Below are 25,006 nucleotides of genomic sequence, written 5' to 3'. Positions count from 1 at the left end.
TGCGCACACCGGCCAATGGTGCATGTACATTGTATATTTGCGCCCCGAGGAGGCTAAAAACAATATCCCACATTGCAGCAGTTAATAATGATTTTGTTATCATTGTGCCAATAAGTCAAATAAGATAAAAGTTTAACTCATTCAAGATTTACCGGTTATGAAGCCCGGGAAGGGACAGGGTGGAATTTTTCTTTTGTAATTTGCTAATTCGTTCCCACGAATTACTAATTCGTTCGCACAAATTGCTAATTCGTGCGCACGAATTGCTAACTCGTTCGCACGAATTGCTATTTCGTTCGCACGAATTGCTATTTTGTTCGCACGAATTGCTATTTCGTTCGCACGAATTGCTAATTCGTTCCCACGAATTGCTAATTCGTTCCCACGAATTACCAACTCGTTCCCACGAATTAGTAACGCGTTCCCGGATGCACGAGTTAGCAATTCGTTCCCACGAATTAGGAAATCGTGCGAACGAAATAGCAATTCGTGGGAACGAATTAACAATTCGTGCGAACGAAATAGCAATTCGTTCGAACGAAATAGCAATTCATGCGAACGAAATAGCAATTCCTTCGAACGAAATAGCAATTCGTGTGAACGAGTTTGCAATTCGTGCGAACGAATTAGTAATTCGTGGCAACGAATTAGTAATTCGTGGGAACGAATTAGCAAATTACAAAAGAAAAATTCCACCCTGTCCCTTCCCGGGCTTCATAACCGGTAATTAAATCACTGCAGTGTAACCTTTTGATTACAATGAGCTTTCCTGCCAGATGCAACGCAATGTACACGAGATGAACATGATGCGATCAAGCTAAAAAGAGTCATTTGTCAGGAATTTTTATTTGGAGATACAGGCCAATCACTTCATCACATCTCTTGGTGTTCAGATTTCCATAATTTTGAACTACCGGTAGAGATGGTACAGGCATGCAGTTTTGACAGCAGTAATGCTGAGATTATGCTCTTTTCAAACCTGTATTAAATTTTTTTTGACCAGGGTCGACAAACGACTCATTTAGCTTGATCGCATCACGTTTGCAATGCAGTGTACAATATACATGTATGCTATGGGGTAATTTATTTGTATTGACTAGACACATGGCCGTACTAGACCAATGAAATTACAATTGCTAACCACAGAATTCCGTGCTTACGATCACTAATTTTGTGCTAACTGTGCTAGCAGAAAAATTCTGTGCTGACCCTGTAAGCACGGAATCCTTAGTCACGGGATGTACCGTACGCATGCGCAGAAGCCAAAATGCAAGTACTATTATTAGTATTAAGCACAGAATTGTCTGCTGCAGTAAGCAGGGATTTTTCGCTAATTGTAAACAAAGCCATGAAATTGGGCCATGATATAATTTATGTATCCTTGCCTTAATGAAAACTTGCAGTGTACATGAAATGATTTTTTCCCTGTTTATATAATATGGGAAAAGACAAAAAAATTGTACAATATGTACATTGTACATACCACTTCTACTCTGCTGGACCATCAAACATTGTGTTTATATACACGCACTTGATTGATTGTGTATATTAGACATTGTCTCGATTTTACAACTTATTATCATAAATATGCAAATTATTATCTAAATTGGGATAATATTGTACTCAGTAGATGTTGAAAGGACACAGCGTGCACTCCCCCCCCCCCCCTCCACACACACCCAAGTGTGTATTTGCCTGCAATCGGGGACCCCTATTGTCCTTCTTTTGTTTGTACATGTACTCTAGCTTTTTAGGGAGCTCTCCCATATGTTTTGTACACAAATCCAAATTGGGGACCTCTCGAAAATTGGGGACCCTATTCGTCCTCTATTGTTCAACGTCCCCTATCATGCTTATTGAATGCAGAAACAAACTCTCACACACAAGTCATTAACCACTCCACCCCAAATGACTGGATCAAGTCTAACACTTATTGTCCTTCAAAAAACAAAAACAAACTAGACGGAATCATTCAGAAGAATTAGGACCTACATGTATGGCCAAAAAAAATAAGTCTCCGGTTTCTGGTATGCGCGCGCGTCGCCGTAGCCATGCGTGTCGGCAAAATGAAAATTTTTTTTTTTCTATAAAAAATGATGTCTCAAAACTGCCAAACTCACTGGTTTGACTGGAATCCTGCTGCTGCACAATTTTAACGTGGTTTTAGATGGGGTTATGATCGAGAATAAGCTGTATGTGGCTTCTCTGGACTCCCATATACATGTATTTTCACTAAGTTTAGTCGGGCACCAATTGCAGTCATCAGCCGACATTTGAAGCAAAAAAAAAAGGTAAAAAAAAAAAAAAGCCGCGTCACCGCACCACTTTTTGGGCAAGCTCCATACCAGAAACCAGAGACTTTTTTTTTTGGCCTATATTTTCAAGTCGAAAGTTGGGCCTGTCACATTGGGTAATGTATTATATGAAAGCCATTCAATCAGATTTAATTTCCTGACTGTTTATCTGGAAGCCTTGCAGCGAGGCCTGTTATTATGATACCCGTGTATTCTCCAGGGATAGGCAGGCTGGTTCGCTGACTTCTGCCTTGTATTACATGTATTCCTGGATGAATGTGCTACATGTATACACGTACAATTGAGCTTAAAATTAATCAATGTATTGAATCGTTCCCTCTTAACCAGTTCGTGTCGGAGGACGGGATAACACGCACTGGCTGTTTTTATACAGAGGCACAGCTGACAGGTTAAGACGTCCAGATTGCCTCGACTTGCCTCCGGGTGACGTCTAAACACGCTAATCCCTCGTGCCTTTTGTACACACATACATACAGTCTGTGAAGTCTGTGGAGGCGGACCGTGTGTTGATCTTGAATTGGCAGCTGTGCACGGCCTTCAAGGTTTTGGCAAGAAATATCGTACAAATACTGTTGAAATGACTCTTGCGAATCAGTATTTGTGGCGTGTGGCTGTATATCAGATGTTGGCTGGAAAATGTTGCCTTTTTTTTGAAAATCGAAATTTTTGTCAAAAATAATCCTGGTGCAAATTGGTTAAGTATTGGGGAAAATATGGGACTAGATACGTACATACATGTACATGTACCCATGCACAAATGTACTGTGTACATGTGCAATTCCACGGTAACTCACGTTACATACATAAATTTGAAAGAGGTCTTCTGTCAACTCTGTGTTGTTATTCTATAAAGTCATTTCGGGTGTTTTTTTCTCACAGAATATCCCATGAAATTAAGGGACTAAACAATAAGGTTTTTGTTACATCTGCTGCTCATTAATTTTGTTTTGTTTTGTTATAAATTATGTTTGTTTGTTCAGGGGATTCTATTGTGCTTGTGGAGAACTTCAGTCCAACTTACATATATATCTATGTAGACTACAATATATTCAGGTTTTATGCACATGAGGCCAACTGAATACATTTTTACCTACAGATTGTAAATTGTTAAAAGTAACGGTTCTTTAGCTAATTAGCTAATTAGCTAATTAGCTAATTAGAATAAATGTACATGAAGGTGGTTTAAGTACATGTACACATACACATGTACATATACGGGTATCTTTTTTGACTTACATTTTCCCCTGGATCCAAGGATAACCTGACAAAATTTAATTTCATGAAAAGTCATACCCACAAAAAGGTCTACAACGCTACTGTACACGATGTATAACGTATCAGATGTTTTCATGCCAGTTGCCCAAGTTGGAGAATTGAATTACTTCTAATTATTACAGACTTCTCATTGTCACCTTATATTTATACGGTGATCCATCCAGACACAAAAAAAAGCCGATCCCTCACGCTTCATCTGCAGGCAATATTATTGCGTCGATTCCCGTACGCGTGTATGTGTACACACACGTACAAGTACAGACCCCTTTTGTGTGCGGGGCACCGGGCGGGGGGATGGCATTACGCATTTTCACTTCATTCATTGACTGTGAGGGGATCATGGACGCAACCCACAACAATGGCGTCGCCTTCCCCTGGGAATGCTTCTGAAGGGTTGGGTCATTTTACCGGGGAGTGAAATCCGATGGGGGGAAACCGGAGTAAGAGCTGGAACTCTAGAGGCCTTTTTGGACTCTAGATATTGCCAAGGTTGACTCTGGAATGGAAAGAGAAATGCCAAGGATATGAGGATGTAAACTTTATTTAGTCGTAAACCTAGAAAGAGAAATTTTCTAATTTTTTTTTTAAATTTAACTTTGTAACAAGGAGATAAAGCCTTACTTGATGGAAATGTACCTTTTTACCCAGGGGATGTAAATTTTAAAGGTAGGGTACATCATTTATCATTTGTGCATTTTTTTCGTTTGAAGCAACAAAAATGCTCAAATCTAAAGAAGGGTGCTTAACACTTCCGGTACAATGTACAGTATATTCCAAGGAAACGATATTCCAGGATCTTGATTTCGATTCAATGCCGAGTCATGCCAAGTAAGCTTTTCAACAATATTCCCACTCCAATCTCCCCTTCGGCTTGTACCTAATGTTAATTTTCAAATTATATGTGTTTGATTTAAATAGGCCTAATCATTTGTTGGCCTAAGTTTTGTGTTTTTTGTTGTTGAATAGTGCCATGAGCGTCACTGTGTGACAGACCTTAGCACTCTGTAAGAAGCCACAACTATTATTAGGCCAAAACAAAATATAGAAAAAAATACTTACTAGTTCTGCTTCCGATAACATGGCATTTGAAAATGGGGTAGGTTGTGAATTTCTTTTTTTGTGTGGCAATTTTGGTTGTGTACGATAATATGGAGGTGTTAGCGTGTAATAAAGGGTAAAAGATACTAACTGATGGTTTTCAGGTTTTTTCCCTCGTTTTTCCCCCCAAAAATTATGGTAGGGGTTGTCAAAATAGGGTACATAGGTAGGGTAACGGGAAGCAGAACTATTTTTTTTTTTGGCCTTATTATTAGAACGTGAACGCGATGTGATGTGCTATGACATTAATCACATGTAGACTCAAACAGCCTTGGCTGTGAAATAGTACATCCAGTATATATATAATGTACATGTACACGTACATGTCTCACATATAAGTAAAGGACACTGTGCATTTAAATACATGGAGCTGTCAAAATGCAAAACATAACAATTGTTGACAGACACTAAGTGTTGCCATTTCCATCATGCAGTAATGCGCATTAAGTATTCCCCTCCCGCAAAGACACTAAATGGATTTGTGCACATTAGGTGTAGGCAACTCTAAACGCAAGAAAAAAACTTCAGCTTGGATTCAGAATCATGACTGTACATGTTTGCTGACCTACTGACTGACTCGATCACTGACTGTCATTGAACCGGGCAGTGCTGTCATATAGGATTACCTAATGCCAATTTAATGCCAATTAACCCTCCTGCTATTTAAACAGTCACAGACGGTCGAAATTGCCATCCACTTCCCCTGTTATACTTTTACCAAAGGCTAGTCACCAGCAGTCAGATCATATGTCTAGCAAGCACTGTGACTAGTCAAACTCAGTCGACAGACCATGAACAGACTAAAGCAGGCAAGTTGAAAACAGTCACTTGATTGATTTTGACTGAAAGGACTACTTGGCACAGAATGTATACATTGAATTGGATGGTTAATGAATGGGCTAAACCTGGCCCGTTGTGAAGACCATACCGTATGAGTGACAGTATATGAACCAGCCTTTACACCTTTAATTACTTCACATTTGTGGTTCATTTAATAGTTTTTCCTCATCGTTTGTTCCCAGGTAAATTTGAAATTGATTCTGAACAGAATCGTGACTCCTGAACGGAATCAAAATTAATGCCCAATATGCCTACATGTTTGTAAATGGGCATCTCTGATTTTCCCTTGTATACCGGGCCCTGGTAGGCTACCGGTATGTATATTAGTAATTGTTCTCATACCGTACTTGGCTTGTACGTTATTTCAAAATCTGAGATTAACCAGAATCTCCCAAGATCCGTGGCTGTGAAAATCCGTTCCTGCAGCGCTAGGGTTCACCGTGAAGTATGAGAAATACAATGATTCATGACATTGCCGTGGTTACAGGTAATGCACCTTGATTGAAGATAATCAAGCGAGAGATCTCTCAACTGGGGAGTCAAGCTTTTGCTAAGAATCCCCGGCTGAACGGGAATTCTGCTTAAAAAGTACATCAGGTGAATCAGTTATGCAGTGGAGCTGCAGTGATAGACCCATCCATAAATGCCCAGCAACTTTGAGTTTTGACCAGTCATACTCTGTGATTTATATCCGACATGCTTGCAAAAAAGTCTGACATGCGTGCAAAAAAGTCTGACGTGTGCTTGCGTATATATGCGCACACGGCTGGAACGTGCGGTGTTGCATGGGAGAAATAGAGGCGCATGTGTTGTTGCCTAGACCATTATCATGTTGCGGCCATTTGGATTTTCCCATTCAAATCAACCTAACCAAAGCGAGGCTGAAAGGAAAAATAGTCTGGTTCCTCTTTGCACAAAAAACATTATCACTCAGTACTGTTATTGGATACAGGGAATATGACTCAAATGGTGGCAGCATGATAAAGGTCTATCCACTATATTTTCTAAAATACAAAAACCAGTTGCAGGTGAGGATGTTTGTTCGAAGTTTGCAATGTGTACGGCAAAAATTGAGAGACCAAGATCATAGTTTTATCATCAAAACTTGAAGGTCTTCTCAAATGTCACACTTTTGGGCCCATTAGTGGGAAATTGCCCTCATGTAAGGGCAGCAAATAGGCCCGAAATTGCCTACGCCGGCCAAATGACGATTTGCATGCCCTCAAGTTCTCCGATATTAGAGCATTTTGAGGGCCATGAACTTGAGGATTTGTAAAAAAAGATAGGTGGAAGCCGTGCAGAGGACTGCGAGCTCAAATTTCTGCAAAATTGGGATGAAATTGGGCCCTAAAATTGCTCTATTTTGCCATGGAGAGTAGGCATCCTTTTTCAAAATGGCAATTGGCTTCAGAAACTACTATTTATTAGTGACGATCATCTTTGGATGGAATTTCCTCCCAAAAGTCATTGGTTAACCCCCCCCCCCCAAAAAAAAAATTGAACAGATTTTGAAAGATGATGAAATACACTTTAATTTGATGTGTGTGTCAAATACCTTGGAGAGTTGTGAGTATTTTAAATATTTTTTGGAAGTGCGCATACATGTAATTATCATGGACGTCTAAGGAAGACTGGTCTGCAATGGTAAAGTTTAAATGTATTTAATTTGTATGTACATTTTTGTACACCAGAAGCTCAAAGCATACCTGTTATGCATTGACTGAGCTGCATTGATTTGCCCACAGTAATGTAGATGAAATGAATTTGTTGTCTGAATGTTTATACTGCAAATCTATAAATTACAAATTTTGTATGCAGTAAAAAAAAATGGATGCTACCGGTACATTTAGTGTAGACTTTCCATGCTTGACATTTTGGCAGGGTGATTTAGGAAACGTGGATAGAAGAAACATTGTCATATCATGCTGATTGATGCTTCATTATGGCCAGACAGAAAATCTGATAATTTTGGAGCGTGCATGCGTAGGAGTATTGAGCATATATACAGGTAGAGCTAGGGAATGGATGTTTATTTATACAACTTCATGACATTATGGGAAAAAGTACCAATGGGGGTCTCAAGGAATGAATAGTAATGAGTTGTCAGGCTACTTTGAAAATTGGGCAGTTAAAAAACAAATCCCAGGACTTTAAGTCTTTCACAGAAATAACAAAAATCCACTTAGGGCTGTGTTGTAACCAATTTTGTGTGTATGTGTAAATGTCACCCGTTAATGACTGGTGAAAAAATATTAATAATAACAAATCAAAGAGAATAGAGAAGGAAAACCAACATAAGAATGTCAGAACAAATATTATACTGCGATCAGCAAAAACAATTGGAGTATGGTGTCAGGTTTTTCCCCAAAGCAAATTAAAATAAACCCCAATATAATAATAACAAATTAAAGAGGATCTAAGAGAAGGAAAACCAATCTAAGTACTTTTTTGAAGTTTCATTAATAATTGTTTTTATAAATTATGGAGGTGTTGTTAAGTTTTAGCAACAGTGTGGGTCAGATATTCTCGATGTGTACAGGATTATCATTGTTCAATATGACATTTATTTGTTGACACAAACTCACCAACTTACCAACCTAGTTCTTACGCACAAGTTGCTGCAGTGATATTCTTGATTAATTTTCAATAACAGCATGTACATGTATGGGTACATCAGTTAATCAAAATATTGAAGCAAATGAAGAGATATTTAAAAGGTCTTTGAAAGTTGAAAACTTGCTTAAAGTCGCATTCCCCGTGCTCATTGTATCAACACATTTAATTTTTTTTCTGTTAATACATTTTCAACTTGTATGTTTTTTTCCATCCAAAAAACTCCTTTTCTCCTTTTTTTTGGACGTCTGCAACCCTCTGAAAAAAAAGTGTTGTTTTGTGCACAACAGATCCTCTTTGCGAGCAGACTGGCTCCCGGTCCATACATTATTAATACTGATGGTGGGGTGGGAACCAGCCTATCCTGCGAGTGCGTAATTATTGTCTGGCAACCAATAACCAAAATTGTAAAGTTATAATTCAATAACTAAACATCGGCCGATTTTGTTTTTGGCCATTTCTTATTCAAAAGTGAATAACTTTTGTGTTGCCAGAAAAAAAGCAGTTTAGAAAAGAAGTGTATTTTTATGAACGAAAGTCGAAAATAACACAGGAAAAGAGTCAGGAGAAAGTGTCTTATTGCAGCAATAGACCTTTATCATGCTGCCACCATTTCAGTCATGTTCCTTGTAACCAATAACAGTACTGAATGATAATGTTTTTGTGCAAAAAAGGAACCAGACTATTTTTCCTTCCAGCCTCGCTTTGGTTACGTTGATTTGAATGGGAAAAATCCAAATGGCCACAAGATGATAATGGTCTATAACCCTTCAGGAGTAGCGCAATCAATATCAATGCAGTTTGGTTTGAAGAGAGACTCTTCACAGTTCGTACAGCATCCATTGTGCAATTTCACGCATCCATGCTGCTACAAAAACACCCGAGCTGATAATGAAATCAATTGATTGGCTACACTCTAAAAGAACAAAAAGTCGAAGAAATACTCGTATGGGAAGGTTGGCTAAATTGAATTCTGTTATCCGTGTGTGCTCTATCTTCTTTCCATCTGGTTTTAGTACACTGTACTGTGCTGGCTGTGACTTCAGTCATTATGTTGAACAGTGTCATCTATAGGTTGATGTCAACATACTGTGTGATATACATTGTACATGTACATGTACCTGTACACCCTCTAAGTTACAGCAGTTCATCTTACCAAGTCTTTTTAAATAGGTTAATATTATTAGAATTCTGGAAAATGACGTATCAGTCCTTTTCAACAATTTCTCCAAATTTGAGCTGAAAGTACGACGCTTCATGTCCAAATATGGATCTACGGCTGAACGAGTTCTCAAAAAAAATCCACGGGGAAGATCCTGGATCTTAAGATGTCATTTCACTGCATCAGTGTTGCGTCGTCATTTCTCTCCCTCTCTCTCTCTCTCTTCCCCCCCCCCCTTTCTCCTTCTCGGTTGGTGATCCACAAGCGAGATAATTGCAAATCCTTATTTCCCAGCCGCGGCCGAATCCATTAAGGGGAGACCTGAAGATATTAAACAGCCGGGCACGGAGGGAAGCATAAGACTTGAAGACACAGGGAACGGTGCAGCTTCCTCCATCTGACGTCAGTGGCCATCGGCCAAAACGGGCTCCGCGGCTCGTCTATTTTTAGAGCCTGCAATCTTCCCTTGAATAGGGTTTCTTTTTTTTCAACCCCCCCCCCTCGTTGTGGCATTCATAGTGGTTGACATTTTACAGCATTTAGCAAATTCCGCTGCGTTTGTATTTGTCTGGGTTTCTCGGGAACTACATGTATATTCTAGGCTCGTCTACGTGTTTTGTTGAAGGGGCATTGGGTGTGTTTATTCGATTGGGAAATATGAGACAGAATATTGATCTAGGATGAGCATGGACATGCACATGGATATATGGACTTTACATTTGGGTGTCTGCTTATAAATTATAATGTGCTCTGGTGAATGTAAAGCTGCAATATGAAAGTTTGTACCATACACTGTACATGTACCGGTACATGTAACTAATTTGACAACATTTTGCATATATTTACATGTAGTATGTTTTTATTGAAATTTCATTGAAAGCAGATCAGTGAATAACCTTTCCATTTTTAGACTGTATACATTAAGATGAGCGGTTGGCAACATATGTTTGCAACATTGCAACCTCCCAATTCAAAGACCTTTGGAAAATATCAAATTGTACCAATGATCTACCGGTACATACATGTATACGCATGAATCGTGGAGGTAATAGGCTGCCTACTTCACTGCCGCTGGAACAAACTTTTGCCAGGGGGTGCTGGAATTTCTAAAGGACGGACAAAATTAATGCGAAAGCGAAGCGCAAAGCCCTTTATACGTCGTGGCTTAATTTGGAATATGGATGCTCTGTGGTGCAATCTGAGGCGATTCCTGGCCACTTTCACGTGACTTTTTTAGTAAAAATTTTTTTGAGAATATAAAGACAATTTATTTCATTATTTTGTTTAGAATATACTGTTGCTCTTAAAATGTTTAACTGTACTGAAAAGTGGAAAACCCTGTAGTTTTATCTCCATTTTTGGTTCCATTTAATTCTGGAAAAAGAATTGTATCATTATGCATGGCATCGTATTTAAATATTATTGTTGCAAGGCTGCTTTCTTACATTTAGTTTCAATGAAAGCCCGTCCCACTCCTATTACAAAAAAATGTAGGTTGGGGATGTGTGTTCACCTTGCTATTTGTTAATGTTGAGTACAGAATGCTAGCAACGTCAATGAACTTTTAAATGAAAAGAAAAACCTTCAGGGGAAAGGTATGAACATTTGCCCCTATTGAAAGATTGAATGAAAAAAATCCTGGCAAGCATAATCAACGTTGCCACTATTGAGGTTATTTCTTTCTGGTCAAAGCTTCCATCATGGCGGATATATCATAGAAATGTCATGATTTTAGATACCTTGAGAGACATATCGATTCTGTACTGCCTGAAGATTTAGAAAATACCTCCTCCTGATATTTTACAGTGTTTTTGCTAGACGTTCGAAGCGCCGCGCTTAGCCGTGGCAAAACTAGAAAGGAGATTTTTGTAGAGCAAGCATAATGTATAGCGTAACGGCGCAATTTCATTGTCGTTGAACACTGCTGGCTGGAACACTTTTTTTGCCCGGGAGTAGGGGGTGCTGAAGCATATTTCAGCACCTCAATCCAAAAAGTTGGGGGTGCTGCAGCACCCACAGCACCCCCCGTTCCCGCGGGCTTGATGTGAAAACTAAGAGCATTTCGATGAGGTGCATGCCACAAAATCAAGCCTCACACACAAACAGTATTCAAACAACATTCCTTTATCTTTCCATCTCATGAATTTATGCCCCCCCCCCCCAAAGTGAAGTGCATAACTCCTAAAGAGGTTCTTGAGACATCTGCAAATAAGAACCAGATATATTTTATGCAACTTGGCATTTTTCTAATGGTCAGCACATGCTGAACAAAACGGTGAACAAAATTCTGGTTCTTCAACTTTGCGTGTATCTGCAGAACTTTTCCAAGCTGTACTCCCAGCCAGGCAAAATTTTAAGTAAAAAAGGACTTTCCAGAAGTTTTTTGGGAAAGCCAAAAAAAAAAAACGAGTCCATTTTTATACTGCTACTGAACATGCATTTTTTTTTATTATTATGTACCAATACTTGTAGATGAAAATTTGTACTTTTGTACAGCTATTGCTGCGACAGATGTACATGTAATGCAAACTTATCATGTCGTGTATAGTGAAAGTGTCTGCATCATGCATCAAGAAAATTTATTGTTTTTTTCCTATTTCATGCGCGTTTAACAGCTTTATGTAGACAAATTTGCTATCAGAACAGTAAAATTATGCTTCAAAGGCCGCAGGGAGTCAACATTTCATTATACATGTATATGTGAGTGGGTGGCTCTAATACCCACCTTTGCTTAGCATATTACTGTAAGTCTGCATTTGTACAATTAAGATGGATGGCCTTACTGCTTGGTAATCTTAACCTAAACCCCTAGACCGTTCTGCATCCTCAATCCTGCATCCTCAGGATGCATCCTCAATCCTGCAAAATCCTCCAAATTAACTGCCTCCATGAAAAAAATTGGATGGACCTCAATCCTCTATAATCATCCTGTTATTCCTTGAATTTCTTTATAGTGGAGGGTGACCACTGCCTCAATCCTTCAAAATCCTCTGACTCATTTTTAAGACGTTGGAGTGAGCAGTGAGCAGTGAGGATGGTGGAGGCAGTGTATGCATATATCCAGTCTATGTAGGTCAATTATGCAGAACTGAACATAAACAGTACAAGGTACAGCCTTAGACCAAAAATCAATCCCCCAAAATCCTCCAAAAGTGCTTGATTGATTTAATTTTCCAATTATTTTCCTAAGGATCCTGCCTCAATCCTCCAAAATCCTCTAAAGTCCTCCACTGTTCTGCAAACCAATGGCACGTTTTGTGGCAAATGTGCATTCCATCCCAAACCTTACATTTGACAATTCTATTTTAGCATCTTGGAGGAGTAAATAATTTGACATTTGGACTTCAACTGTTTTCCTCAAAAATGCCTGCACGTATGCACTGTATAAATTAGGCATGAGAAAAAAATATTCTGCATCTGGGAGAGGAGGCAAATCTAAGACATGTTCACTGAATTTGAGTCCTACAATTTTTGCATTTGGTAAGCATATAAAAATTTGCTTTGCAAAAGATAAAGTGACAAACTAAAAATTCCACATGGTGCGCACACCAAATGTGACTGGTTCCCATGTACATAACATCTGCTCCTCATGTGAATTTGACTTCAGACCACAACAAGGCTTGTACATATGTATGCACAACTCTTTTCCAGATAGCAAGCACATGCTCAAATTTTGCCTGCAGTAAGCACAATCCCGAGGATAATTTATGAACATCACGCCAGTAGTCAGAAGAGGCCTCCTGGAGTCCTATAAAACAAGACAAACCTGGTTCTTGGTGTCAGGGGGTCAGACCTGGCGTGGGGTTTGGTATCCAGGATACAAACGCACAACAATCATAGGCAACTTGTTTGACAGTGCTATTCGGAGACATCAACTGAAAATTAATATGAAGTACATGATGCATGCAACATTACATGTACAAAGATACTTGTAAATATAATGTTCAAGCTCAAAATCTTTTAATGTCTTCAGTTTAAAATCTGCAAGGGGCTTCAATTGTTATCGGGTTTCATTAATTAATGGTTAGCAGGGCATTTATGTTTTCAAAGCACTTCTGTTTCCGAGGAAGGGTTGTGTTGCTGCAGAGGTTGGAGGCTAATTTTATAGACATAGGATCATTTGTTAAAATGTATCCCAAAAAGTACCGGTAACCTAGCGAATTATTATCAAAAAGCTTACTTGGATTTAAGATCGTACTGGTACTAAACACCACGTGAAATGATTCTGTCTGGCTTGCTGTCGTTTAGAAGAAATCAAGAAATGTAGATGATTTCCAATGATCAGTCAATTGACTGATTTTTGGTAATAAAGAGTGCTGTTGACGAAATCGTGTTTCTTGATTGAAAGGTTTTGCATGGTTTTTCACTGTTTTCTCAAAAAAAAGGTGTAAAACACAAAATACAAATAACACTGAGCTAAAACTTCAACAGGTTGGGTTTTGAATATTCTTCTGTGGATTTCGAATGGTGTTATTTAATATTGGAAACAAAAAATGCATGTAAAGCAAATGATCATACAGTGTTATGCCTTTTAAAGAGATAGTCCATCATTTGCAGCCATCCAAAAAGTAACTGGCGTAATTATTGTTGAAAAACATACTTGGTTGAAAGATAGTAAGGGGACTAAACTCCCTGTGAAATTATTCTTTCTGGCAAGCTGTCATTTTGAAGTAATCAACGAAAGAAGGCCTTTCCAACGGTGCGTCTTAAGACGCACCGTAGGAAAATTTTTATATTAGTAGTTCGTTTTGTTATTCGGCGAAGCGCGCGCAAGCATTGGCACGACGCACACGCGCGCGTGTTTGATATAATTCGTCAGATCTGTGCGCGACATCGCGCATAGCTGCAATCGGCTCAGTGAGAATGCGTCCCGGACGCTGAATTCAAGCAATTCAAAACATGATTCAGCAACTTTTGATTTGAAATTGAGATCCTAGAATGCTGTTTATCTCAAAATATACAGCTGAAGCTAAGCTGAAACTTCATCAGGTTAGTTGTTCAGCACCGTTCTTTAAATTTTTAGCACGTTTGTTGCTTCAAACAAACAAAATGCACAAATCACAAATGATGGACTGTACCTTTAAAGTGTATGTGCAGAAACACAATATATAATATACAGTGTATATATAATGTAGTACTCTTGGATCCATTTGGTGACGGTGCAGAGGACAGAAGTATGGTTTAAAAAGCATAGTCAGACAATGTCAAACGTACCGGTATTTCCGCATTGATGAATCGTCAGTAGGGCTGGGTGCACCTGCAGCAAGGGTCGTTAGTCAGTAACAAGCCGGATATCGATCTAGTGGATGCGCTTGTCGGCTGGGTTGCTACCGTAGAGTCCTGCTGCATTGGCTGTTCTTGATTAAGCATTAGTCATTATTGCCATGGTTTCATTTAAAATATATACAAGTCTTCCCATATTGTACCTTGGATGTGGGAAATTAAAAAGACCAAATAAATAAATTTAAAACCAAAACCAAAAAATGCCAACCCCCCTCCAACACCCCCTCCATAAATACCTAAACAAACAAAAAACTAATCCCAAAACGAGGAACACAAACAACAGCAACAACCAGCGAAAGAAAAAAAAGTTGCGTTAATATTATTGCTTTATTGGCAGGGAGAAAACTTCGATAATTTGATAGTGCCATTTTATGATTCATTATCATCCAATATTGCAAATTTGTAAACAAACCTCGGTGTTCTTAAATGGACCTCAACAACCTCAAGTTCAAGAATATGTAGCATCACTAATGGTATCAGGCAGTCAGGGTGCCATAAATACTCTTAAAAAGTCAAAATTAATATGATAGTTGATTTTGAATTGCATTGGCTGTTGTTGCAGGCTAGTCTATGAAATATCACCTTGCACAGGAAGGGTCTATGATATATGCCAGCAGATTCGGCGATTAATTATGCAAAACAAGACTGTGTCTTGACATCGAGATTCTGACCGTTCAGCGGGCGCCTTCTACGTATCAGGTTTTCGGTCACCCATTGTCATGGACATCTATAAATGAAACCTAGACATGACATCGAGCATGAAAGTTCCTTTCCAGTCCCATTATTATATCAAGTAAATAAAAGATACCTTTTTGGGACTTGAGTTACAGAGCTCGTATGAGGGCCGCAACAACACCAGTTGATAAAGACACCGTGATGGTGTCGCAAGCTCCTGATACAAGCTCTGTAACTCGAGTCCCAAAAAGGTATTTTTTATTTACTAGATGTGACATCTACCGGGGGTAAATGCTTTTACGTTGTGAATTGAGCAAAGAAAGGCTGCATCACGTGGCCTGTAATGATATGTTATGCAATGCGCAAACGCTCTGTTGCTTCGAATGATCATGACATCATATGTTATATAATGTGTGTAATTGACCAATCAACAGCTTAGTCCACATTTTGAAATGAAATTATGTCATGTCGATTCCCATTGGCTGGCGCACAGTGTCGCATAAATTTGCATGCTTAGATACCGGTAAATCAGACGTTGGACCGGTATTTGTGTATGTACGTGTATATTACTAGCGTTTGTTTATGGTGTAAATCGAGGACACACACATGCAACATCATTGGTGAATCGAGGTCAGAAACCGAATCGAGGACTCTTGGGTTGGAAAACGTGTGCAAAACAATGAGAGCTGTTGCGAAAAAGTTAGAGTACAAACAATGGAAAAGGGAAGAGGAACAAAAGAAAATCCTCGATTTACACCATGAACAAACGTACTAGTACATACGTGTACATGTAACGTACATGTACGTGTACATGCTGCTTCTTTAGTCACTTTGTGATCTGAATGTCACCCAGGTGAAGTATCGAGCAAAACACTGCATCTGTCCCACACAGTATCGATGCCAGAGAAACCAATATTTCTGACATTCTGGAATACCAGGGACAAAATTAAATTACATTTTTTTTTTCTGGACAGGTGGGTTTTCTTTCACACACAAGGTTATTTATGTGTAGAGGGTTGGATAAAATGACAGCGTTAATCAAATTAAGATTTATCGCGGCGCTGGCTCAACGTTTTCGGAGAAAAAAAAACTTGATGGAAGACTTTTTTTAATAGTTGTTATTGTTGAGGTGACTTGAGCTTAAAGCTTGCCAGTCATCTTTTATATCTATTTCTGCAGTTGTATGAAATGCACCAAGACAATACAGAAATAGTTATAAAGCCAGAAATAGATTCTGTGTGTTTGACTCACAGATAAATAAAAAAAGAAGCGACAATTGGAAAACTTTCCCCCTCAGGCAGTTTTTGTTCCAGATTATAACATTTCCGCCAACTCATTTTGTATTATGATTCCTTGTTATCAGTAGGTCAATCAAACATACATTGTACACAAACTGTATTCTGCATTTAAGAAATACAATACATTCATTGCCATTTTATTGCACTTTCAATGAAATGCATGAACCGTACTCACACGTTTGTTTATGTTGTAAATCGAGGATTTTCTATTGTTCCTCTTCCTTTTTCCTTTGTTTATGCAACAGCTCTTATTGGTTTTGTACACATTTTCTAATCGGGGTCGTCCCCGATTTGGTTCCTGTCCTCAAATCATCGATGGCGTTGCACATGTGTGTCCAAGATTTACACCATAAACATGCACCCACGCAAACGTGTGTTCACCGTTGATCGTGGACGTCGTATTGTCCCTCTTTTGTTTGTACTATAACTTTTTAGGAAGACTCCCATAGGTTTTGTACGCGACCCCAATCATGGACGTATGCTGGGAATCGTGGACGATATTGTTCTCTTTTGTTCTCTGGTATTTTTCGTCCATGGTTTGAAAAGATGAACACGTTCACATGTACATGTGATCTGTTACACGGTACTCTGTAGAGACATGGGTATAATAGGGAACAAAAGATTGAATATGTCTCCACAGGGCAATTTCTATATTTGAATACGTTTCCACAAGGTTATCACGAAATAGATACATGTATTTTACTCAAAAACTAGGAATTTCCAAGGTGTGTTGATTCGTCGCAAATTGAAGTATTTTATGTAAGGCTCCCCAAAAAAGTCTCCGGTTTCTGGTATGCGCGCGCGTCGCCGTAGCCATGCGCGTCGGCAAAATGAAAAAGTTTTTTTTTCAATGAAAGATGATGTCTCAAAACCGCCAAACTCACTGGTTTGACTGGAATCCTGCTACTGCACAAATTTAACGTGTTTTTAGATGGGGTTATGATCGAGAATGAGCTTTATGTGGCCTCTCTGGACTCCCATATACATTGTATTTGCACTAAGTTTAGTCGGGCACCATTTGCAGTCATCAGCCGACATTTGAAGCAAAAAAGTCAGGTAAAAAAAAAAAAAGCCGCGTCACCGCACCACTTTTTGGACAAGCTCCATACCAGAAACCGGAGAGATTTTTTTTTTGGCCTAAGGAATATTAAGTCCGAATTTCAGCCCAGGAAATTAATTCTGGTTAAAATGGGAGCATTTTGAAACTACATGTATACTTTCAAACTCAAAACTTTAGTACACGAGAACAAAGAAATGACTCCACAAGGATACATATTCCAGTATGTATACATGTACACTTGTTGTTTATGTACATGAATGAAGATGCCAATAAACTTTAATTAAAAGAGAAAAAATCCCAATAATAAAAACAACTTGTTTTGGTTGAAAGTTAGCAGCAGCTATGTGAAGACCTTCAGTCAGACCTTTCATGTCCTTCCTGCCTCCTCTTTTCCTCCTCCATACTTTTCTCCACCTCCGCCATCCCTGTTTACATTCCACCATGAAAAGGCCGAGAAACACATCGGAAATAACATGACGAATTGATGCGGGGCCAGCCAACGGCATATATCAGTGATTCCTTTCCCTCGCAGCGCCATGCAATGCTGTACGGACAAAACCCAACAGCCAGGATGATGGGAATGATGCGAAAATGCCAAAGGCCGCGTCATTCCAGTTTATGTCAAAGAAAGAAAAAAAAATAGCCCCGGCATTCCTGATGCTGCACCATGCACGGGGCAGTCATCCTAATGGGCTACAGGAAGAAATCCTCGTCCGTCCGCAGGGGCCCCCTAGAATTCCAGTCGTAAATTATCGGCCCCGGCACGATCGGTTTAGATAACTGGAGATAGCCGTCCTACAAAAAAAATAAAGAAACAGAAAATATAAACCAGAACTTATACAATATAGGCAATTTTAGGAGTGTTATAAAAGCTGATCTGCCATGCATTTTGTAATCATTGAAATACAAATGTTTGTAGATTGCAACTCTTATATGAAATGCGAAGAAAGGAAGGGACTGGTTTTTGAGGGGATTGCTTGTAGTATCTTTGTGTTTGTGTTTTTATTACCCCAAATCCTTTAGTCTTGTTTCTAGTTTTAACATGATTGAAAGTGAAATTTTTGTTGTTGTTGGGATTGACGAGGTACCGGGTACATTCAATTTGAAATTGGATAGAAAGTTTGGCTGCTCTAATTGGGTATTACAAATCTGTTGGCATACATTGTACATGCAAGTTTCTTCTGCTAGTACAAAACTAGTCAAATAGTTTGAGTGCATACAGAAGATGCATTCCTACATGTATTACCCCTTCTGTAGTAATAATATTTTCTTAACCTGTCACCTTCAACTTCATGCTCCTCTCCCTCTTAAAGTTGCATCTTTTTTTCTCTTAATAGATTTCCACTTGTATGTTTTATTTCAACCCCAAACCTCTCCCCCCCCTCCCCCCCCCTCCCCCCCCCCCCCCCCCCCCCCCCCCCCCCCCCCCCCCCCCCCCCCCCCCCCCCCCCCCCCCCCCCCCCCCCCCCCCCCCCCCCCCCCGTTTTTGGATGTCTGCAACCCTCTGAAAAAAAACCAGATCTGCGTTGCAAACAGACTGGCTCCCGGCCAGTACATTATCGATACTGATTGTTGTGGGGCAGGAACCAGCCACAAGAATGGAATGTCTGGCAACCAATAATTCAAAATTGTAAAGTGATAATTAAATAACTAAACATTGGCCGATTCTTTTTTGGTTGATGTCCCAATCAAATGTGAATAACTTTTGTATTGCTAGCAAAAAAAAAAGCAATTTAGAAAAGGAATCTACAATGTGGTGTATTTTTTTTTCATGCAGGATTCTGGCAGTGTTGAGCAGAACTGCTTCTTTCGAGTGGATGAATACGCATTTTTCATCATTTGGAAGAGCGAAGGAAGGGTAAGAACAACTTTGATTTATCCGCGTGGGAATTCTTAAAATGTTCTCTTCAAAGGGTTATTATCTCCCCCAAATTTTGGCCATCACTTTAACCTTTAATAGGTATATGTACCTTAAGGTTTTTTCTTTGGATATTTTGCAGTGTCTAAAGAGAATTTGGAAGCTCCCCAAAATAAAAATCATCATTTTCCACCAAGAAAATCTCCAAAACACTTGGAAGCTGACTTCTCCTCTGAATGGCTATAATTGGCAGTTCCAGCATTATGAATGGAAGTGTGATGTCAATTAACCACGATATTGGGTTGGGCAATTCCAGGGTTACTCACGTTACATTTTTGATGTACTTTTGAGTTTCCTTGGGCTGTAATTACCTTACTGAAAAGGTTTAATAACTGTTATCCCCATGGTAGATACATGTAGAGTAGACCTAGACCTACCTACATGTAATCACCAAAGATGACATCCAGAAAAATGTGTTATGTATAATAAACAAGATGCACAAAATCGGTTACTCACGTTACATTTTCGTAACATTTGTTTATCATACATAACACATTTTTCTGGATGTCATCTTTGGTGATTAGGTAGGTCTAGGTATACTCTATCTACCATGGCGATAACAGTTATTAAACCTGTTCAGTAAGGTACATGTACACATGTAATTACAGCCCAAGGAAACTCAAAAGTACATCAAAAATGTAACGTGAGTAACCGTGGAATTGCCCAGTTAAGGATTCAGAGATATGATCCAAAGCACCCAGTCTGTAATCTCCTCCACCATTACTAGATGATGGATGCTGTATTAGATTTGAAAAAAAGACTATCAGGTTTATTCACGGAGTTTTTAAAAGCTCCGTCACGGACGTAACATAATGCTGGAGTTGCCCCTATGTTAAAGAGGTTGTGGAATGCTCAAAGACATTTCTGTCATTTTTCGGGTATACAATGTATGTAGCCTAAGGTGTGATGAAATAAAAACAACTATTGTGTCTGTCATGAAATGAGTACAAAAGGTACTTTTGAGAGCTGTTTTTCAGGTCCCGTTTCGACCCGAATGTGCAATTTGTGTAAAAGTCGTCGTAGGGGGCAGCAAACAAAACGTAGTAAATCGTGACGTAATAAACAGGACTCCCGATGCAGCGTAGTATAAACGAGTCCTGTTTATTACGTCACGATTTACTATGTTTTGTTTGTTGCCCCCAACGCCGACTTTTACACAAATTGCACGTTCGGGTCGAAACAGGACCTGAAAAACAGCTCTCAAAAGTACCTTTTGTACTCATTTCATGACAGACACAATAATAGTCGTTTTTATTTCATCACACCTTAGGCTACATATACCCGAAAAATGACGGAAATGTCTTCGAGCATTCCACAACCTCTTTAACATCCTGAGCAAGCCACTTGGTACATGTACATACAAAGTACCACATACTGTCTAAGCAGTGTTTACAAACAGACGTCAAACCTTTACCCAAGATGCACTGGCAAGCATCTCAGGATTCTCGCCACCGGTGTGAGCTTTATATATCAGTTAAGTGTGAATTGTCCGACTAGACGCGAGGCTGCCAGATTTGACAGTTTTGTCGGAGGTTTAGTTTAGACACCATGCTATAGTTTGGGGAATAAAAAAATGTGACGACCGGATCTGTACCTGTTCTTAGCAATCATGAGATGGTGTGAGAGACTGCTAATGGAGCGGACGGAAGGGGGAGGTTCTTTTAACACCTTAGCTACGACACCAGTGGGATTATTATGAAGGATAGGCAAAGATCGGGTCATTCAAATCAGGTCACTTTTTGGGAGTGCCCCAGTGTGTTGTTTGTCTTTTGGGGGATTTGCACTATTTTGCAGCACGCTGTAAATGAGTTTTTTGTGTCGAAGGTTACGATCTGTTCCTTAGCTTTCAGAGGATGCAACATTTTCGTAAATGGCAAGCTCACATTATACATATACAGGGCGTCCTGAAAAAAATGGTGCATGTAAACCCCTCCATTTTTGCTAATTTACAACCAAAATTTTCTGCGGATGTTTACACCATCTTCAAGGTAATAGATTTAGTTTGAGAATACCTTTTGTTTCATTGAGATTGCTTTTGTAAATCCAAAGATATGTTTGAATAACGGCAATACCAAGAAACCCATTTTGTGTTTGTACATGACAAACATGTATTACAAGATTATTCCTTCCTCATTGTTGTTTAGTGCAAATGAAAGTAAGTACCCTGTACATACATTGTTATGTACATGTATAATGTACAAGATGCAAAGTTTACGCAGCCATTTTGCCTTAATTAAGTACCATAAAAATGCGGTTTTCGTCTGGGGCTTGTCCATTACCAGTTATTAAGAAAAGGGTACCCAGTATCTCACTCCCACATTGATGAAAAAAATGACATTTGGTGGCACAAGACTAGCACGGGAATACTCAGAATGTAAAATTGCGTCCTTGAGGTTAGCAAACAGAAATAGCCCATTTGCTTACATGTACTAGTACCGGTATGTCATGCAGCGGCTCTCGTGCCCCCACAAAAATCAAAGCTTGGCCTGTATTGGCTGTCCATAGCATTAAACATACACGATGCGTGGATGCGACCTTACATTAGTCATCTATTGGTAATTCTCAAGCTTTCCAACATTTCATTAATTCTTCATGAACATTTTGGTAAAAAAAAAACTGCGCCTCTCTCTTCCTTTGTTAAGTCTTTAAAATCAGATGGGCTGTCAGACAATAGGCCTATATTGTCCCATTTCACGAGTGAATCATAAAATGGAAAGCTGTATTGTGTATGCACTTCACGCATATGTGCACGGGTATGGCACAAAACAGTTATTTGCTTGTAGAGCCGTACCTTGACGTCATCAAAATGGGCTTGTAGCAGATCTGCTCCCGACGGCTTTTGTTTTGCTTCTAGCTTTTAGCAGAGGGTGTGGAGCAGCCTTCTACTTCTATTTTTTTATGGATGAAATTCCCCTATATTTTTTTCCATACATTTTGGATTGATTTAAATATATATTATCTTTTACCTGTCTTTAAAATAAATTCATATTAATTAGCACCTTGAGTAACTAATTGTTGGTAGATACGCGTGCTATATACATGTAAGACTCTGGTATGATTATTATTATTATTATCTTCAAAATTAGTCAATATCTGCTATTTTAAAGTTACTGATCTTTAAAATTGTATGTTAGGAGGATGTACGTAAGAGGTTTGATCCTTCATCTACGGTTCGTGTAGCACAACCTTCCTCTATCAAACTTACATTTCTTAATCAACTTAGAGTCCTTTTAAATGTTTGTTTACAAATTTAAAGTCTTTTTATATTTTCAAGCCATGTTGAAGGCAGCCTGGAGGTGTGTTCCACTTTTAATTCAACCTGGTTAGAAATTGGACTCTTAATTGAGGTACCGTACTTTTTGGAGTGAACAAAAGATTTGAGATAAAAAGGCCTAACGAAAGCAAACATGAGACAAATGAGGTAACCGTACCAAACAAAATAAAATAATCAAAACCACAGGACAACATACGACACGTACATGTACATGTATACCGTGACCAAATGTGCTCAGATTGGCGCGAGTCAAATTTCCTTTCTGGAACCCAAATTGGGCAAGTCTATGTAATGTACACGCATCCTCCTTTACCTACACCGAGCACTGCATGTTGTGATGTCATGTAATGCAAGACCACCTGGGTACCGGCTCTTGTCCCAACAGTGTTTTGGGTAATTAGCGATGTGTGGAACCGGCCAAATGCACATGCATCATGTATGTAAACCAAGCTGGGTGGTTGAATATCAAACTGTAATGGGTAAATCATGCGGGCAGTTTGGAATTAACATTTTAAGGGAATCAGTGACCCCAAACGATCTTGAAAATTTATGGCATGGAGGGCCGATTTGAGGTAATAAAAAGCCTAGTGCATAATAAAAAGCCTAGTGCGTGGAGAGTATTTAATTAATAATAGGGACCGTCAGAAATGGTGCGGGTACGGGATCCGTTATCAGCTCAGAATTTTAAAACTAGCTGGTTACATAGCACATCAGCTGGAGTGGAGGTGCAGTGAACCATTGAAATCAATTTTGAGCTGAAACAAACAGAATTTCTGATTCTTCCACTATCTTATTATGCCTAAATTTACAATGTAAGGTCTACAAACTTGACCATATGTGATGCAATCAAGCTAAATGAGTCGTTTGTTGGGAACTTTTATTTGGAGATTCAGGTCCAAATAGGGCCACTTCATAACATTACTTCATCATATCTCTTGGTGTTCAGACTTCCATAATTTGTGAACTAAAGATGGTATCAACATGCGGTTTTCACATCAGTAATGCTGGGATTGTGCTCTTTTCAAAACTGTAAAAAAGAAATTGACCAGGGTCGACAAACGACTGATTTAGCTTGATCGCATCAGTATACAAGTCAATATGACCGTAATCTTCTGGGGCATTGTGGTGTAGAATGGTTACAAGTGTTTACAACTTGAAATTTGCTACTTTAAAATAAGGAAGTTCATTTTTTTCCCCCGACACTTAAGTAGCGCCATGCAATTAGGCCTTGGTGCCATGAAGATGAAGATGAGGCAAAAGAGATGAAACTGCCAGCTAGGGCACAACTAGAGGAATCTATGCCTTGCATAGATGCTCTAGCTTTTAACCCCCCGCGTACTCATCACTTGTTGTACAGGTGCTGACAACCGCTCACGACGCTGTCTGTCCCAAGCTGTCCACACATGCATCACCAACTACGCATTAGAAATTAGAAAATGCACCCCTCAACTACGCATTAGAAATGAGGGATCGACAGACCAGTAAATAGACTGCCATAGACCTTAATGGTAATTTACGCGCACTTCCCAAAATTATTTTAAAAAATACCCACAACTCTCTGAGGCGTTCAAGACACGCATCAAATGAAAGCATATTTCACCATCTTTCATTTTCTGTTCAATTTTGGGGGGTAATCCAATGATTTTTGGGAGAAATTTCCATCCGAAGACGGTCACCCTAAAAATAGTCCTGAAGCTCAACGCCATATTGGAAAATTATGTCTATGCTCCATTGCAAAATACAGTGCTTTTAAGGCCTAATTTCATCCAAATTTCATAGAAATACATGTACAAGCTCACAGTCCTGTGCAAGGCTTCCACCCTTCTTTTTTTACAAACCCTCAAGTTCATGACCCACAAAATGCTCTTATACCGAAGAATTTGAGGGCATGCAAATCATGATTTGGCCGGCGTAGGCAATTCGGGGCCTACATGTACATGTATTTACTGGTCTGGACCCTGAAAGATGCTGATTGCAAACCCGCCCCTTGCATCATGGCATTAGAAAAACAAAACAGCTATCAAAAATAGCCTCGGATATCCATGTTCACTTTGCATAGCTATGATCAGCTCTTTCCAAGGTCATAACGCCGTTGTTTTTGTGCACATGTAGTATTCTCCATGCATAATGATCCACAGCAATGCAGTAATTACAAAATCTGTGGGACGTGATTGACAAATGAAATGGCATCAGTT

At 39.2% G+C, this 25,006-nt stretch overlaps 1 protein-coding gene across 2 annotated transcripts in view; it reads left to right on the top strand.

Moving 5' to 3' along the window:
* The window catches only part of LOC119746391 (1-phosphatidylinositol 4,5-bisphosphate phosphodiesterase beta-4-like), a 48,924-nt gene that overhangs the window by 14,042 nt on the left and 9,876 nt on the right, over positions 1 to 25,006 (top strand). For both annotated transcript variants that reach the window (XM_038223306.1, XM_038223305.1), the window contains exon 3: positions 19,397 to 19,477. In XM_038223306.1, coding sequence (XP_038079234.1) covers positions 19,397 to 19,477 — 81 coding nt within the window. The remainder of the gene's footprint in view (positions 1 to 19,396; positions 19,478 to 25,006) is intronic.

The sequence above is a fragment of the Patiria miniata genome, unplaced genomic scaffold (assembly GCF_015706575.1).
Source record: "Patiria miniata isolate m_02_andy unplaced genomic scaffold, ASM1570657v1 HiC_scaffold_7, whole genome shotgun sequence".
NCBI classification, from domain to species: Eukaryota; Metazoa; Echinodermata; class Asteroidea; order Valvatida; family Asterinidae; genus Patiria; species Patiria miniata.
This window is presented reverse-complemented; position numbering and strand designations above follow the sequence as displayed.